The 18,021-nt window shown below is 39.4% G+C and overlaps 1 protein-coding gene across 4 annotated transcripts in view; it reads right to left on the bottom strand.

The window, feature by feature from the left end:
- ARHGAP15 (Rho GTPase activating protein 15) overlaps nt 1–18,021 on the bottom strand; it is a 497,535-nt gene that overhangs the window by 65,805 nt on the left and 413,709 nt on the right. For all 4 annotated transcript variants that reach the window (XM_075933317.2, XM_075933318.2, XM_025191035.3 and 1 more), the window contains one exon: nt 17,316–17,450. In XM_075933317.2, the coding sequence (XP_075789432.1) occupies nt 17,316–17,450 (135 nt within the window). The remainder of the gene's footprint in view (nt 1–17,315; nt 17,451–18,021) is intronic.

Here is an 18,021-nt window from a genome sequence, read left to right as displayed (position 1 = left end):
CTAATACAATGCCAAAGCTACATAGAAACCTACCTACTAAATCATGAGTGGTACTCCCTAGAATACCTGCATGGTCACCTATACAAACAACCCACAGACTCATAGGCTTCAGTGTCAAAAGGAACCATTATGATCACCTAGTCTGACTTCCTGCACATTGCAGGCCTGAGAAAGTTGCCCACCCACTCCTGTAATAAACCCATAGCCTGTGGCTGAGTTATTGAAGTCTTCAAATCATGATTTAAAGTCTTCAAGGCTGTGTCCAGACTCAGGGGTTTTTTTCGGGAAAAGTAGCCTTTTCCCGAAAAAACTTCCCCTGCGTCCAAACTCAAGCCGCGTTCTTTCGATGGCGGTAAACCTCGTTTCACGAGGAAGAACGCCTTCTTTCGAAAGTTCCTCTTTCGAAAGAAGGCGTTCTTCAATGTAAATAGGGCTTCCTCGAAAGAGAGCATCCAGACTCGCTGGGTGCTCTCTTTCGAAAAAGCGGATTGCTCTTTCGAAAGATCCGCCTGCAGTCTAGACGCGATCTTTCGAAAGAGGCTCTTTCGAAAGATGCGTTCGAAAGAGCCTCTTTCGAAAGAAGCCTGCAGTCTAGACATAGCCCAAGTTACAAAGAAGCTTTCATGAATACTAGTTTAAACCTGCAAGTGATCTGTGCCCCATGTTGCTGACCCTTCTTAGATTGTGAGATTCTGGCCCACTGACATGGGAGGGGGCAACTGTCCCAGGACCAGGTATTTCTAAAAGGTCCAGGACTCCCAGCTACCACCATTGCAATACTTTAAAATGCCTCTGGAGCACTGTGTGAAGTGCTCCGAGCAGCCTTAAGGGCTGGGGTGGCAGTGGGGTACAGGCATGACCCTCCCAGCAGTGCTGAGGACTGCCAACCCCTGGCCCTGCCTCTTCCTCTCAAGGCCCCACCCCTTCCAGGAGCACAGAGCTGGAGACTCTGCCCCCCTGCCCAGAGGCCTGATGTGGCTGTTAACTTCCCCGGTGAGATCTAATGAGATTATGGCAACAATAGGAGATATTCTTTTCATGTCGGAATTCCATGCACTCCTAAGGAACTGTTCTCTCTCTACAACCTTATTCAAGGTACAAATGATTCTCTGCTGACTTTAGGGAAGTTACTTATAACCTATGGTGGAAGCACTGAGCTGCCGAGATTGCTCCCATCGTTGCCTTTGCTTTGCACCTTTTGTCATTGAGGGTATGTCTACACTAGCCCCTTAGTTTGAACTAGGGAGGCTAATGAGGGCGATCAAAATTCCTAATATAATGCGGGATTTAAATATTAGCATTCCGAGATAAACCCCTTAGTTTGAATTAACTGTTACTACTCGTGGAATGAGGTTTAACAGTTAATTCGAACTAAGGGGTTTATCTCGGAATTCCGCTTCTCTGCCACTTATAGATGCGGGCAGTTACTTCAGGGTAGTCAGTTTCCAAAATGGCGACCGGACGGGAATATGCTAATCAAGCACGGGATATTTAAATCCCGCACTTCATTAGCAATTTCGGTCACCCTCATTAGTCTCCCTAGTTCGAAGTAGGGGGCTAGTGTAGATGTACCCTATATTAAATAAACCCAGAGAGGTAGTTGTTATTCTGTAACTTTAAAAACAATGAGTAGTCCTTGTGGTATGTCTAGACTACATGGCTCTGTTGACGGAGCCATGTAGATGAGTTTACTCGACATAAGAAAATGAAGCAGCAATTTAAATAATCACTGCTTCATTTACATAAAAATGGCCACTGTGCTGTGCTGATCAGCTGTTTGGCGGCACAGTGGGGCAGTCTGGACATGCTGTGGTCGACAAGGGAAGCCTTTGTCGACCGCTCCAGTATGCCTCATGAAATGAGGTTTACCAGAGCGGTTGACAAAGGCTTCTCCTGTTGACCGCGGCGTGTCCAGACTGCCCCACTGTGCTGCCAAACAGCTGATTGGCACAGCGTGGTGGCCATTTTGATGTAAATGAGGCGGCGATTATTTAAATCACCGCTTCATTTTCCTATGTTTAGTAAACTCATCTACATGGCTCCGTCGATGGAGCCATGTAGTCTAGACATACCCTTAGTGACTAAGAAAACTATATATAGTATCATGGGCTTTTATGGGTAAAACCCACTTCTTCAGATGAGCTGGAAGCTGTAGTAGAAATAATAGGATCCCAGTATTTATAACAGAAAATGAAGCGGGAAAAGTATCTGTCAGTTGTAGTACCAGCATTAATGAGGCTAATTGAGTGGGCTGGAAGTGTCCCATATTTAGTTTTTGATGTAAATGAGGTGTTAAATGCAGGGAAGGCTGGCTTTATAATGTGGCATCTAGTTAATGTCTTTGTTCTAGCCCAGGGAAATAGTGTCAAATTTGCATATGAAAGTCAATTCTTCACTCTTTCTTTGTAGTTGGCTTGTGGAATTCTGTTGTAGGAGGAAGACTACTTTTAAATCCAATGGAGTTCACAAATTAGAGAGAGAGATTTAAAAGTAGCCATTCTTCTACAAAGGAATTTCACAAGCCAACTACAGGTTGAGAGTGTAGAATTGACTTTCATATTCAAATTTTATACTGTCTCTCATGGCTTGAACAAAGTCCTGAACTAGGCCCATTATAAAACCTGTTTTCCTTACATTCAACATCCAATTGACATCAAAAGCTAAGTATGGGGCACTTCCAGCCAGCTCAACTGGCCTCATTAGTGCCAGTACTACAATTGACAGGTACATTCTCCCATCTTTTTCTGTTCTGAATTGAGAAGGTCCCCCTTTAGGTGCTATAGGACTATTCACTGTTTTTAAAGTTACAGGCTTTGAGAAAAGTGAATGTAGGTCCTTAAAAGGCAAGAGGGTAACTGAGCAGAGGCTTTGTGAATCACAATGATGGCAAATTCTGGGATTTAGACATCTAAAGTGGCAATTAGGTACTAAAGTGCTTTTCTGAAAAAAGCCTGTTGTGTTATTCCAAGAACAAATATTCCAAGCTTTTAAATAATTAGGAACCCCCTCTCCCCCCCACTAATTAAGCTTGACATAAAAATCTATCTGATGTTGATTTTGTAATTTTGGTATTTTAAGGAGTATCATTTTTCATAGATATATATGGAACAACAATAGCCATTTTGTGCAATATTTTCAAAGAAACATGCAGTTGAACATATTTCACAGGGTGAATGAACTTATACAGTCTTTAAAGGGTTATCTGACCTTCTACTTTTGCAGCTTGTTTGTCTCAAAGTTACGGCATTGGAGGAGATAACAGTGAAACTGTACTATAAAAATAAATTACTATCATGAATATTAAGCAACAGGAATATAATAAACATGACTGCTTACAAAATTCTGATTTATTGACACTGATTTGCTTGTAAATTATCACACAAAGCACTCATTTTAGTTTTTCAGGAACATGTGCAAAATAAAGCTTGGTGGACAGTTCCTGGGAACCTTGACATCTGCCACTGAATTCATACTTCATTTTTCGTGGTGTCTACTCTCTCATGTAGCCTGCAATGGTATAATTTACTTCCTCTTTCTGTGAGTTTCTTCACTGCTTTCTTAAGAGTATTTTTTCAACTTGCACAGTTTTTAAAACTACTATCACAGAGGGTGAGCTCTGACACAGTGGAACAAATCCAGCTGCAAAATCTCCTAAAGGCTGTTCATGCTTGTTCTGTTAAATAGTACTCACTTTGAGTCAAGGGGTTTCATTACTGTATTTATAAACCTTTTGGCATTAGGCTCTGGGATTTCCAAATGCTAAGCATTAATGCATTTTTCATCAGTGTTTGGCAATGGAAGCTCTGGATCACTGGCAGAGAGGGGTTAAAGACAATAGAGGAGATATTTATTTCCAGATAGATATCTTGTCTGTATAAAGTGTATAATGTTAGAGGTATGCTTAGCCGCTATTAGATAATGGCAGTAGTCAGCAAACTGCCATAGTAGTTAACTATTGGGTATGGCAGGCATTCAGAATTCTCAGCATTAAGAGACTAGTGCCTCTATTCTGGATCAGATATTTGTTATCCAAGTTGATGGAAAGTATCTCATCTGAAAATAGGATTATTCTCCTTTAAATTTTACACCCTGAATTGTGTTTATGTGGCTTATATCTCTTTATGACATGGTGTGTTATGTCAAGCCTAAGATTATTTTTGGAGATTTCAGAGACAGAATTTCCTTATTTTGCTTGTGAACAGCCTATAGCATATGCCAAAGACCCCATTTTGAGGGAATGATTCACAAATACCATCTAAAATAAGGGACAAGTACAGCTTCAGAGAGAAAACACTTATCTTGGATCAAATCCTACTAACATTTCATTCAGTGGTTACTGTCTCCACAGTTTTGATAGCTCTCTGTGGAGGATTTGTATTCGCACAGTGGGCTAGGGTTTTTTTTATGGTAATACACTTAAACTTGCGTGCTGGAGTCTGAGTGCATGAGGTGCTCCCAATCTTCAGTATGAAGAAAAATGAGCAAAGAACTCAGCTGCAGAGCATGTGGGTTAGTTCTGGGTGAATGTAAAGCTACAGATGCAAATCAAACATGAACAAAGAAAAATGCCGTTCTAAAAGTGGCACTCAGTAGCCAAGGGTTGGAACTGCAGAAGCATGTATAAAGTTGCCTGCTGGGCAAGCCATCTCTGCTGCTGCTCTCTCTTGCCAGGGGGGGAAAAAAAGCAAACAAAAAGAACTGCTGAAATTTTCATGCTTCCCTCACTTGCCTTCAGTCAGCACTCACTTTAGACTTGTAGGCACCCAAGTGTTTTTATCCCAAGTGTTCCCTTTTCTCCTCAACAGCAACTGCAGCAGTTGGAGATGATGGACAGGACATTTTGGTTGGAGATTTTAGTTCTTTCCACCAATCACCCCACACTCGCTCTGTATAACAGCATCCCTTAACATGACACCTTGACTATGTGCTAACGCAGGCCTTCTGTCTTTTACTAGCAGTTTTATGCTTTATGTTGTCTTATTGGCATATGCACTGTCAGGATGTCTCTCTCTATTAGCTCACTACGCTAACCAGAGTGGATCAGATCACTTTGGAAGATGCTTTCTTGGTGCTTTGGATTCAGGATTCTTCTAATTATCAGTTACAAAAGATCAGGAAGTTCCACAAGGATTTATGCAGATATACATTTGCATCTAAATACTACTAACTATCCCCTTTCTTTGAGGCCATTAAAGTCTTGCAAAAGTCTGCATGCCCACTTACCTAAGGTCATTTTTATGGCTGAATAAAATACAATTTGTTTTTTTAAGCAACATTATAATGGTATAATGTAGACATGTTGATTTTGTACCTGGACTGGTAAATTTTATGGTGCTTTGCAGGGCAATACTACTTGCATAGACTGTTTTCTTTGATAAGGGCCAGATTGTAAACCCCTTGGTTATATTAGTAAGCAGTTGATCATAGGCAGTGTTACTGATGACAGTGAGATCACCTGTGTGAGCAACTGCTCAACAAGGTGGGTAAGATTTTTCAGTCTGGACCTACTGTAGACATAGCTTACATGAGCCAAATGGAATTGACTTATGCTTTCATATCTGAGTGTGCGTCTACAGAGCAGAGCTTAACTTAAAATAAGTCATGAAAATTGAGCTATGTCAATTGCGTAGCTTATTTCAAAATAGCGTATTTCAAAATTGGGAGTGTCTCCACAGCATTTATTTTAAAACAGAGCACTATTTCTCTGACTTCCCTTACTCCTCGTACAATGCGGGTTACAGGAGTTGGAGTAAGAAGTTCTCCAGCTTGACATTATTTTGACATTATTTCGAAACAACTGCCTGCTGTGTAGATGCAGCTACTTTGAAATAATGTTGCTCTGTAGATGAACCCTAAGAGAATCAAACTGTGACTGTTTGACTGTTGGGGAAGAAACATGTTATTTTATTCAGTTTTACAATAGTGGGTATTTAAATTTAATAGCTGGTGTTGTATGTACAGTGAAGCCCACTGAGAGACATCCCATTTAACAGAAGAAAAATACAAGGGAAGTGCAATGAATGTGTGCTGAACAGGTTGCCTTTGCTTGTTCACTGCCATCACTTTAATAAGGAGGCAAGCTTGTGGCATTACTTATTTCTTCCATTCCCTCACTTTTTCTTACTCTTGTCTCCTGTTTTCAGCTGTCATCCAGTACAGCAGGTGCAGTACAGCTGCCAAGGATGCTTTTCCATGGCCAGATTGTCAGGTTTTCCAGCAGCAGGTTTCCACAATTTGTGTCCCTCAAGAGACAGTATAAACCACATTAACTTTGACTGAACTCTGTCCTACTCTGGGTAGGAACACAGAACCTGCCCTCACACTTAAACACCAGTATGATTTGACAAATGTTTCATGCAAGTACATTTCAAACTGTGTTCACAGTATGTGTTCTCTGTAGTACTTAGTATTATCATGTGATTGACCACTCTAGCAACGTGGTATTATTTCTTCTCCCTGATGTGTATGTGCTGCTGCAGCTGTAATAAATAAGGAGGTTCTGGCTAAGTCACCCAGTGCTTGATTCACTCGGGGAGAAAGTGGGACAAGTTGGTGAAGTTTTTTAGAACATTTTAATTTTTTTCTTTATCAGCCACTTGAATCAGGCCTTCTGTGAGATATTAATTATACAAAACAATTAATGCTCTGTAATGTTTTATTGATTTAAAATTCATTTTCTTCTATCACTCTTACATCCTAATTGGGGTTGAAACATGCCTACATGGTCCCGGCTTCTAGAAGGTATTGCCAGAACCTTACCTTGTTTGCTTAACTGTCATGTTACCAGATCTGTGTAGCCAAGGGAATGGCAATGTCTTTGCCTTGAAGGCTGCAATCACATATCCTCTTACAGCAGGCATAATGCAGCCCAGATTTTGCTCTCATTCATGCCAAAAACCAAAATGGCCTAGGGCAGTGTTTCTCAACCAGTGGTACGAGTACCCTTAGGGGTATTCGAGAGAAGTCTGGGAGGAGGGGAGGTACATCAACACAACTAAAATTTGGAGAAAACTGTATTTTTGTTTTAAGTTTTACAGTGCTTTATTATTTTTGTACTTTTTACACCCAAAAATTTCATTGCCCACCCAGCTATGATTAAGTTGTTTACACAAATGTGTTGCAATGGTAGAAAAAAAAATGGTGTGTCTGAAAACTGTAGGTACTGGGGTTACTTATCATTTTTTTAAAGGGGAACTTTATAAAAAGAAGTTGAGAAACACTGGTCTAGGGTAATAAGGAAACACAGATGTAGCACCTTTCCTGCCTAATCACAGGCACTGCACTTAGCATTGACCAGCTAGACCAAAGGATCAGGGGTATTTAATTTATTGGTCTCCAATTTTCAGAAATCCATCATAATCATTCACCACCATAAATATAATTAAATTAGTAATTACTGGGCGGGTATGAATGTGCATTTCTAGGTTTGATCCCCAACAAAGCTTCCACATGAGGATTCCAGCCAGAGGTTGAGAAACAAATTAGTCACCTTCTTTTGTGTTGATAAACAGAGTGCCATATATAACAGCATTTCACATGTAGTATGCTGGAACAGTGGGCTCTTCTATATGGCAGGAAAGTATGAAGACCAAAGATAAGGGCACAGTGTGGGAGATCAAGCCAACAACTCTCATCTGTGTCATTTTTTCTCTTGTAACAAGTTCCTTTTTCCTTTCTTCTCAGGTCCTCATCTCACCATAGCCAGACTGAGGGTGAAAGTGCAGAAATCTCCAAGGGAGGTTCAATTTTCTAATCACATAACTCTGAAGAGGTGACTCTATTAGCAGCTTTCCTTCAAGCCATTACTCCCCTTTATACAAATATTGCTCCCTCAGGGTAAAAGATGTACACATCGCTGACAATAAGAAGAAAGCTTGCCCCCATGAGGGCCTCCATACGATCCCACAGTGCTGAAGTGTCCAACCTGCCCTCATCAGTACATCAGTTCGCCTGTCTTTCACAGTGGCTACAGGAATCTCATCACAGGAGATACGTGTTTCCTCATCTTTTCTGTTTCTCTTTCCCTCTAAAATGGGCTGCCTCAAACTTCTCTTCCCAGGTTCTTCCTCCTTCATTCTCTCCCTTTCTGAACTCCTATCTTCGCTTCTCTAATACATCACCCACAGATGAAATTCTAATTACTTTGTTATTTCCTTTGCCTCTCCCAAAGCTTTTCTTAACCACCAATCAAATTTAGGCTACAAAAACAAAATCCATTTTCTCTGAATGTTTTTTTGGATAAAATTTCACTCAGCTGAATATTTGTGAAAAGCAAATACAACATGTAAATTTGGTTTTTAATTCACTGTGGGTCTAAACTACATAGCTCTGTCGACAGAGCTATGTAGATTAGTTTACTCGAAAAAGGGAAATGACGTAGCAATTTAAATAATCACCGCTTCATTTAAATCATAACGGCCACTGCGCTGCACCGATCAGCTGTTTGTCAGCACAGCGCAGCAGTCTAGACGGGGATCTGCTGACCCCGGAACCCTTCACGAGGCATAAAGGATCTGTCAACGAAGGGTTCTGGGGTTGGCAGATCCCCATCTAGACTGCCGTGCTGTGTCAACAAACAGCTGATTGGTGCAGCGCAGTAGCCATTTTGATTTAAATTATTTAAATTGCCACTTAATTTCCTTTTGTTGTCCTGCCTAATCTACATGGCTCTGTCAATGGAGCCATGTAGTCTAGACACACCCTGTGACATTTGTAAATATTCACCTTGATATTCACTCAGCTCTTACACTGTGTCACCCTAGTAGAGAATCACTGTCACACCAGTACTGAATCTGTCTGTAAATTAAAAATACTAAAAAAGATAAGCTTCCCCCCCCCCCCCACATGGAATTGAGACACACTTTTCATAAGGGTATTTTTGGACCAAATGACATTCGTTCTAAAGGGCCAGCGACTATTTCTGCTCCTCCCCAGATATGGAATGCTCTAAGTACGGCAGTTCCATGGTGTATAGGAGAATGGGAAAAGCATTTAGTTTCACTATACTAGTGTATAAAAGTGTAGACAAACTTAATGACTTGTCAGACTGGTTAAAACAAAGAGAACGATAAAGACAGAATTAAAGCTGGATAAGATCCTATGAAAGAATATTCAGTCTAAAGATTTTGGAGACAAGCATACATCGGCACAATCCTTTCTGTTAGCACCTACCCACAAGTACTGGTCTCAAAATCTTGGCCTGTGTCATACACTGAAGCTTTCTTTTTAAAGGGGTTCTCATTGAACAGATTACCACAGATTGGGGTCCAGTGATTTATTGTCTAAGCAATAAACCATTCATAACAAAGACACCTGTGCAAGCCAGTTGGCTGTAGTCAATTCTTGTTTAACATTTAATTATGGATGTAATTAGCATGAGTTAAGAGACAGGCTAGGCACGAGTAATAAAATTTCCAGTGTGTTAGGGGGGAAAGAAAACAGCCCACAACTACAGCAAAAAAATACCAAGATATTGGTGCGAATACGACCCTGCTGTGCAAATGTTTATAGAAAAAAACAAAATCTATGATAAATATAATTTCTTTTTAAGTGTTAGTTGCCTTGGTACATCAGAGCATATCGTTAAAGTCTGCCCTACGTTTAGAGCTCTAGTTACTGTAAGCACAGATCTTTAGAATTTTTTTTTTGTTCCTCTAATTTTTAAAGCAATTTGTTATCATCAGCTTTTTACATTCAACAACCATTTTCTATCAAGTGTCCCAGGAGCTTTTCTTCCTTCCCACTTTCCTTTGAAGTGCAACATAAACCCATTACATGATGCCGCAAAAAAAGTTTGATTAAGGGGCAGCTCAACGTCAACAGAAAACAATGATGTTGGACTGAGAATTTCTCAAAAATCCTACCTGAGCAATATTTGTAGAACAGCTTTGTGCTAGGAAAAAAAGTAGTTTATACACTAGAAAATAGAAAAGATCTATTTTAAAAGGTGGATTTTCATACTCAAAACAAACAACTCCCCACCAAACATAAAGAGCCAGCTTCAGTTTTAGTCAAGTGTGTAATCCAATTGCTTATAATAACTCTTGTGCGATAGATATTAATCCTGATCTGTAGCATTTTTTTTCATCTTGCAAGCCCTATGTGAGCAAGAAAGGAAAAATTACCTGTGAATGTTCATTCTATCCTTTGTTTCTTATCTTTTAACCAGTTACTGAGCCATGACAGGACCTTCTTTCTTATTCCATGGCTGCTTGGCCTGCTTAGTAGCCTATGATGAGCAACCTTATCAAACACTTTTTGCAAGTCCAAGTACATTATATCAGCTGGATCAGCCTTGTCCTAGCAGGGACAGAGAGTCCCTAAAAGAGTGGTGGGGGGAGGCACTGGCACTCCAGCTGTGGTCCCACCACCATGTTGACCCTTAACCTAAGGCCTCACTCCCATGCTGACTTCCACCCAAGACCTGTCTACCTGCTTACTCCTGTCTACACCCTCCCTCCCCCATTGCTCGCCCTTATGGCAGGTAAAAAGTGAGAGGACTATGGCCTCCTGCTCTTCCTTGTGCACATGCTTTTTGATACTTTCACAGAATCCCAATAGATTGGTGAGACATGATTTCCCTTTCCAAAAGCTGTGTTGAGTCTTCCCTAACATATCATGTTTAGCTATATGTCCGAGGCTGATTTAAGTGATAGTTTACATATCACAGTTAGTAATTCTGCAGTTTCATAGTTGAGTTTCTTCAGAACTCCCTGAATGTCTCCCTGAGGAAAAAATAGCTACTTTATGCATCTCCTGTTGGTACCCCAGACACCGGAAAGGGCTAAGTGGGAGGTCTATCTCTTAGGGAAGGATATCTAAATAATTTAATTCACTGCCACCTGAATCTGAGCAGAAAAAGCACCAATGGTACAAAATGAGGAGTGAGCTGCAGCCACTGGACACAAATGGCTCATTAGTATCAGAAAGATTTCAGGAGCTTGTGGGAAGGAGGGCTTTTTAACTAACTTGGCACAGACATTGTCTATATACTGCGTGGGAGCAGGAATGCTTTCCTCTGGTTACTACTGGGGCCCTTGCCTCACCATGAGAGGTACAGGAGTTCCATGCTTAGGGGAGAGGCAGAAGTGTTTTACTAAAACTTACCCTCTTACATGCTATTGGTTCTGGCCTGATGTACATGATGGGAGCTTCCATGTAGTCTGTTTTCTGTCATTTCAGAGGGATGAGAGAAGGAGAGGTGTGGTCCCTCAACCCTCCTTATTTTTCTAAGTTTATCAGTTTTGAGAAGAAAAACTCCAAAAGCCAATGAAACCAGTGAGAGGCATTTAGTTAATACTCTACTAAAAATCCTGGACTAGCAACTCCAAAGGGACCCCCTGGAATTGGCCATGTGTGCCATTTAGAGGCATATAATTCTGCAGAGTTCATCCTGAGGGATGATTCTATACCCAGAGTCAGAGCAAAAATCTGGTCTGCCTCTAGTTGCTATGAAGATCAGGAACACCCACTGTGAAGACAGGCTAAAATGAAGGGGACAGAGAAGACATTAAGTCACTAGCATCTTACCCATATTATAAAACAAGTCTAAATCCCAGTGAAAAAAAAATCAATGCAACCCATGGTATTGCTTTAAATCTATGGTGAAAACATGCCCCACTTAAGTCAATAACAAAACTCCCAGTGACTTAACTGAAGTGTTAAAGTATTGTATACTTTTGCAAATAGTGTAATGCATTTACCTATTCCGGTAATGCAGCTGGCCTCTGTATTGTATTCGGTATTTTAAAAGAACATGGACTTAATGGACTTTGAGATTGTCACATAGAACCAAGAGACAACAATTATGCATCTGGCTAAAACTGTAATAAACTAAAATCCAACTTTCTTCAATAACTAAAAGAGTTGGCAATAATGTAGCATGTGCAAAATCATAAGTATTCACTGTTTTAAATTTTCATATAAAATAAGACTATGCCAAAATAAGACTATGTAGGGTCAACAGTAATGACATTGTGAATTCTACTTAGCTTGCACAAAAACACATAGAGTATTAAAGGTCCATAGGAGCAACTAAGGCCAAAGGGCAAAACACATTAAGGGTGCATCTACACAGCAGGGCTTAACTCAAAATAAGCTATGCAAATTCAGCAATATCAATTGAGTAGCATATTTCGAAATAGCTTATTGCGATATTGGGAGCGTCTACACAGCACTTATTTCGAAATAGAGCACGCTTTCTCCGACTTCCCTTACTCCTCATACATGAGGATTACAGCAGTCAGAGTAAGAAGTCCTCCAGCTTGACAGTATTTTGACATTATTTAAAAATAACTGCCTGCTGTGTAGACGCGGACTATGTTATTTTGAAATAACGCTAGTTATTTCAAAATAATGTTACCGTGTAGATGAACCTGATGCAAAGCACTCTGTCACTCCTCTCCATGAAATGCATCACAGCCCTGGACTCATATAAAATGAAGAACCTGGCTGATTTTCATGCTTATTGGGTTGGCCCACTTCGTAATCGAGACTCTGAACGTCTGAAACCTCAGTTAAGCTGAGATGGCAATAGTTACAGAGCTGTCCTTTTAATAATGCATATTTCAAATTTAAATCTGTAACATGGTTGTGGCTCAAGACCACAACTATTCTTTGTAATGAAATTAAAGCAGACTTGAAAATAAGAACAGATGAAGAGAGAAGAATGAAAGATGCCGAAGATGCAGAAGAACTGAAAACAAGAAAAAGTAAATAAAATTTGATTTGATGTCATCAAGAATTAATAAAACATAATAAGTAACTAGATGGAAATATTTTGAAGAAATGCTAGAAAAAGATGAAATAGATAGTGACGTTGGCAAAAATTGTTCTTTTTAAAGACTTTGACAACAAAATCTATTTTATTTTATTTAAAAAGATCTATGATATGATTCTTAAAAACAACTTACATCTATGATACTTTTATGCCCTCCATTGCTGAAGTATCTCAGTGCATCACAATATTTAATGAACTTCTCTTCAAACACCTCTTCAAATACCTCTGTGAGGCAGGGGAGTTATTACCCTCCTTTTACAGTTATGGAGCAGATGCACAGAGAGACAGATTTTGATTCTTAGCTGCCAAATTAGTAGCCCAAATTTGAAACTTACATCTTCAAAACCTAGACTCAGTTCTGCCTAAATTCCCTAGGTGACTACATTTCTGCCAGTGGGCATGCACACAGCCATCTAAGACCTGGCATTATTGAGCTGCTTGGTACATAAGCCTGGCTGAATTCACTAACCTACAGAAGAATCTCATGTGATACAAATGGCCAGAGCATGCCTAACCAACACAAAGCAAAGAGGCTGTGGTATTATCTTCTGTCACAGGACCCAAAACTATCACTCAGGATGTGGGAGCTTTAGGTTGAAATCCTCCCTCTGCCTAATCGGAGGAGGACTGTTTGAACCCACATTTTCTAGTTTTCATTGGGTGGGATATAGAATGTGTTTCTCAGTCTCTCCTGTGGAAGCTTTTCCATGTAGGAAATATTTAAAAGATAGTTTGTGCAGAGACTGGAATCTGAGTCTTTCAGGTGAGTGCCCCTAACCACTGGGTTATTGATTCTTTCCCTCCTTTTGGCCTGTAGAACTTGCTCTGAGGTGTACCAAGCTTTAAGTTAGTGGACTAATCACTGGACCATCCTCCCCATATAGACACTGATTGGACTACATAGCTATATTGGACTACATACACTTTGCCACATTAATGCCTATGCAGCTTTCTTGCTCTCATAAAGATCTGCATATTGTATTGGTCACCTGAAATGATCTCAGGCAGTGGGCTTGGTAACCAATATTTCTAAATTTGAACTCATTCTTTTGGGTAATACAAGGAAGGTGAATCTTTATACCACATGATAAAATGCAAAGGACAAACTACACTTTTCCATGTCCTCTTCCTTTTACTTTTACACTAAAAATCTGTGTGCAGCTAGCAAATAACCCTTTTGCACTGTCAGAACACAATGGCAGAAGGCAATACAAATCAGATCCAGTGACTGAGGTGGTTAAACATTCAAACTTTGGAACAAATTCTGTCATCCCTGCTCATCTTAAACAGCATTTTTCTTTGCATGCAATCCTATTGAAATCTATGGGGCTACTTGTGGATTACGGTGTTACTAATGTAAATACGGCAGATCCTCACCTTACATTAGCATTATTGTGCTCCCTCACAGCTATATGTGTGTACCCACAGTGACATGCTTGTGATGAGTAGGTGGAGTTCCAGAAAAATGTGTGTGTCTAATGCCCACAACCTGAAAATGTAGAGTATTCATTGGCTAGAGGCTGTGAGATCTTTTGATCCTTAGGGTTCGTAAATCCTCAAACATCCTTCCTATAGGTAGTGATTGCCCTTGTTCAGCAGGGTAAGCAAAACTGTATGATTCTATATTTTCCCTGAATTAAATTTTAATATTATGGCCATATTTAAGTTTATTTATAAGGGGAATGGAATGTTGAGAGATAATTCAAGCAATCTGATTGACTAATACACAGTGTGGTAATTTTCTGAAGCGATGTACATACCAACTGAAGCCAAATGAAATGATATAATCCAGGAAAAAATATCCATAGGCTTACTGTGTAAGTTACTTTTCATTTAATGCTTAAAATAGCATTAGCATAAGGATAGCATGAAAGTTCTGGGAATTAACTTCTCCTAGCTAGAAGGCCAAATCCTCAGGAAATGCCCTGCTTCTTGATTATTCTCAGCTATTACTAATAGCAGGTTTTTAGACTACTTCATCTTCCTCACCAAATACATGGTGCTCAGTGTACAACCCAATGTATGATGGATGGGGTAGACCTAAATTACCTTTTATCCTTTAATCCTAGGATTGTTTTGTTCTCTATTTAACTTAGTAAGGGCCATGAGTGGTTGCTTTGCTGGCAATATCCCCTGACAGAGATTAGACATCTATAACTTACAACTGGAGTTCATATGTACACCATTCAAGGGACTCGTCTGCAACAGAGCCATCCCACAATACCCACTTAAAGCAGTTTGCTATCTGCTATACTAAGCAATGAAACTAGCCAGGAATGGTCAGTGTCATGTCATTCTCATCAAAGTGAATGAGAGTTTTGGAATGGATTTCAATCGTATCATGAATGGGCTTCTATATTCTGAAATAGATGACTGAAAAAACTTCATCCATACCACTTCCCCACCTGACTCTAAGTCTAAAAACAATACAAATGTTCCATGCAGGTTGTTCTGTGAATTGTTAAAGTGATTTCTAGCTATTCAAAAGCAAATTGTTCAGAGTCTAGAGGGACAGGTATTATGGATGTAGGGGTGAGATATAGAGATGTGATAGATTACATTAGATGGATGGATTAGCTAGAAATCACTCGGAGGTATAACAATGGAAGCAACAAGGACCAACAAAATGATGCTTTTATCAGACTGCAAATATTTTATCCTCAGAAATAAACAGTCTTAAAACCCTTTCAAAATGTCTGTTAATTAGTCTATCAATGTGTATAACAGCTTCAGAATTATAATAAGAATTAATAATAGTTAAATGAGCAGAAATACTATTTTTTCATACATTAATATTAATGTACCACTAGGGTGTATGTCCCTCCCCACAACAAGCTTTCAAATGCTAATTCACAAGTTTACTGTTAGTTACGTGTTATTTTCAAAATGAGCCTCCAGAATATTTTGCATGTGAAGGCTAACACAGGGGGTAAGAACATAAATTAATGTAAAGGATAAGATCATGGAATCAAGATAATGTGCTCCAAAATATGTTTTTCTTCTAGCTCAGCTGAAGCATTAATACAAAGTGCAAAAGTCTAGATTTGCTGTCAATACATCAGGAAGAGAAAGAGATTCATGGCAGAGAATATGGATCAAACACTTAGAATAAAGTACATGGGATGTGGAGCAAAATGCACCTATTATATCCTCTTGAAGCACCAAAGATCCAACATTTCAAGAGGACATAGCAGGTAGATGGCACATGACTTGAGTGCATGCTGGAACATCAGTACTCCAAAGAAACATCTCTTCATTACAATGTGGCACTGAAGTCAAAACTGAACACAGTATGGAAATGGATATATTTTTCCTCTTTATTTTTTTCCTCTTTGAGCATTACAGAGATTATGAGATATGGCTCAAGCCCCAGAAGACAATCTTTAGGCCTATTTTTTTCTTGCACTGTGAAAGAAGATGAAGGGGGGCCATGGACTAAGCCTCCAAAAGTGAAATTTTTTACATGATGTCTTTCCTTTGCATTGTGTATTTAACTACAGGATATCTTTAAGTAGCTGAGAGGGGAAGAGAAGGATCTTGAGAGATTTATTCAACTTCATTATATCTGATGCTAGTCATGAAGAGCTTTAGTTGAACCTAAACACTCTTATGAACATAAAATCAAATTAAACAGCACATTAAGGTTTCCATATTCTCTGACTGATATGCGCGCGCGCACAACTCTCATTAACGATAATGGCAGTTATGCGTGAGCGTCATTCAGAGAACAGATCCCTAAGTGCTGTATTGTTTTTCCTGGAGATTCTTTTTATTGGGTTTTATTTAAACTCCTGTTAGGTTGCAAGCTTTTTTTAAAAGGGAAGAAAAGAGAGAGAGAAAAAGCCCAAACTCAGATTGTTTGGCAGGCAATGTTTTCCCCAAGCTGTTAGAGTCTATAAAGTTAACCTTAAGATATTAAATTTAGAGATGTGTTGGTAGCATGCAACCCCTAGCTATATGTACCAGAAGTTGCTTTGTGGTTTGAAAGTACTGGTTCTGCTTGCAGTAATTTTTTAAAACAAAATTAATAATAGGTACGAAAAAGAAAATATCTTTAATATCATTGCATTATATGCATGGTTATTGTAAGATATATTTTGTAAGCATACATAACCTGTGATATGCGTCACATTCTGGATACATACTGCTGAACTTTCCCCTCAAAACGCAAGTAGGTGTTCTTGTAATTCACAAATATTAGTCCTGCATTAAATACTGTGGTTGGAAGTACATAATTTATCAGCCTAGAATGCCTCCAGTGAAATGAGACAAAATATGAGCATTTTTCTTTTTTCCTAAATCTCTCTTATCTACCTAAGATAAATTGCATATTTAAAATCTGTACATAGCCAATACAGTAATTTTTCCAGTTAGATAATAAAATGTTGTAGTAGATAAAAGAAAATCAAGACCAATAAAAAGACAGGATCAGGGTTAGTGGATGGTAAAACACATCAGAGATGCCTCTGTTTTTTTGGTTGATTATTTTTAACTTATAGGCTATTTCACTAGCTGCTACTGTATGTGATGTACTTACTTATTGCCTCCAAAAACTGTTCAAAGAAGCAGTATGGGAACAGTGGCTCAGGCAGCTCTCTGAAAAACATCTTGAGTGCTCCGGTGACAACGTGGATGTCCTCCCACTGGCTGTCGTCCAAATTCAGCTTCTCTTCTGGGAAAACACGAGGAGAAATGGAACAACTGGTTTTAATGAAACAATTACAAGACACTAATTATTATGTTAATGTTTGCCTACTATCATCAGCAACCGTTAACAGCCTTCTGCACCTAGAGGTTTGGTGCTGTGCGTGTGTGTGTGTATGGGAGGGGGATTGGTAGGAAGAGCACATTTTGAATGGAATACCATCTGTAGGAATGCAGCTGACAAAAAAACAAGAGACACAAAGAGACAGTACCATTGACACAGTATGTCAGATACATTTATTCCCATAATGCTTCAGTATGAAAATTAGCATCACAGCTCAACATGATTCAAAGCTATTTGGTTTTGAGGCCGAGGGGCTAAGAGTTGCCAATGATGGCCGGCTCAAGGGACCGGCCTAAAGGCCTTACTGAGCCAACAGGAGACATATGCTAAACATGGCAATAGAAAATGAGTTATTGCTTTACATGTGTTAGCCTTGCTATGTACAAGGGAATAATGGGTAACACTTTTCTCCGTTTTTGCCTGAATGCAATGTCAGCAAGGAATAGAGTACTGTGAGAGAAAGGATATTAATTCC

Source organism: Pelodiscus sinensis, chromosome 7, assembly GCF_052426305.1.
Source record: "Pelodiscus sinensis isolate ZL-2025 chromosome 7, ASM5242630v1, whole genome shotgun sequence".
NCBI classification, from domain to species: domain Eukaryota; kingdom Metazoa; phylum Chordata; order Testudines; family Trionychidae; genus Pelodiscus; species Pelodiscus sinensis.
This window is presented reverse-complemented; position numbering and strand designations above follow the sequence as displayed.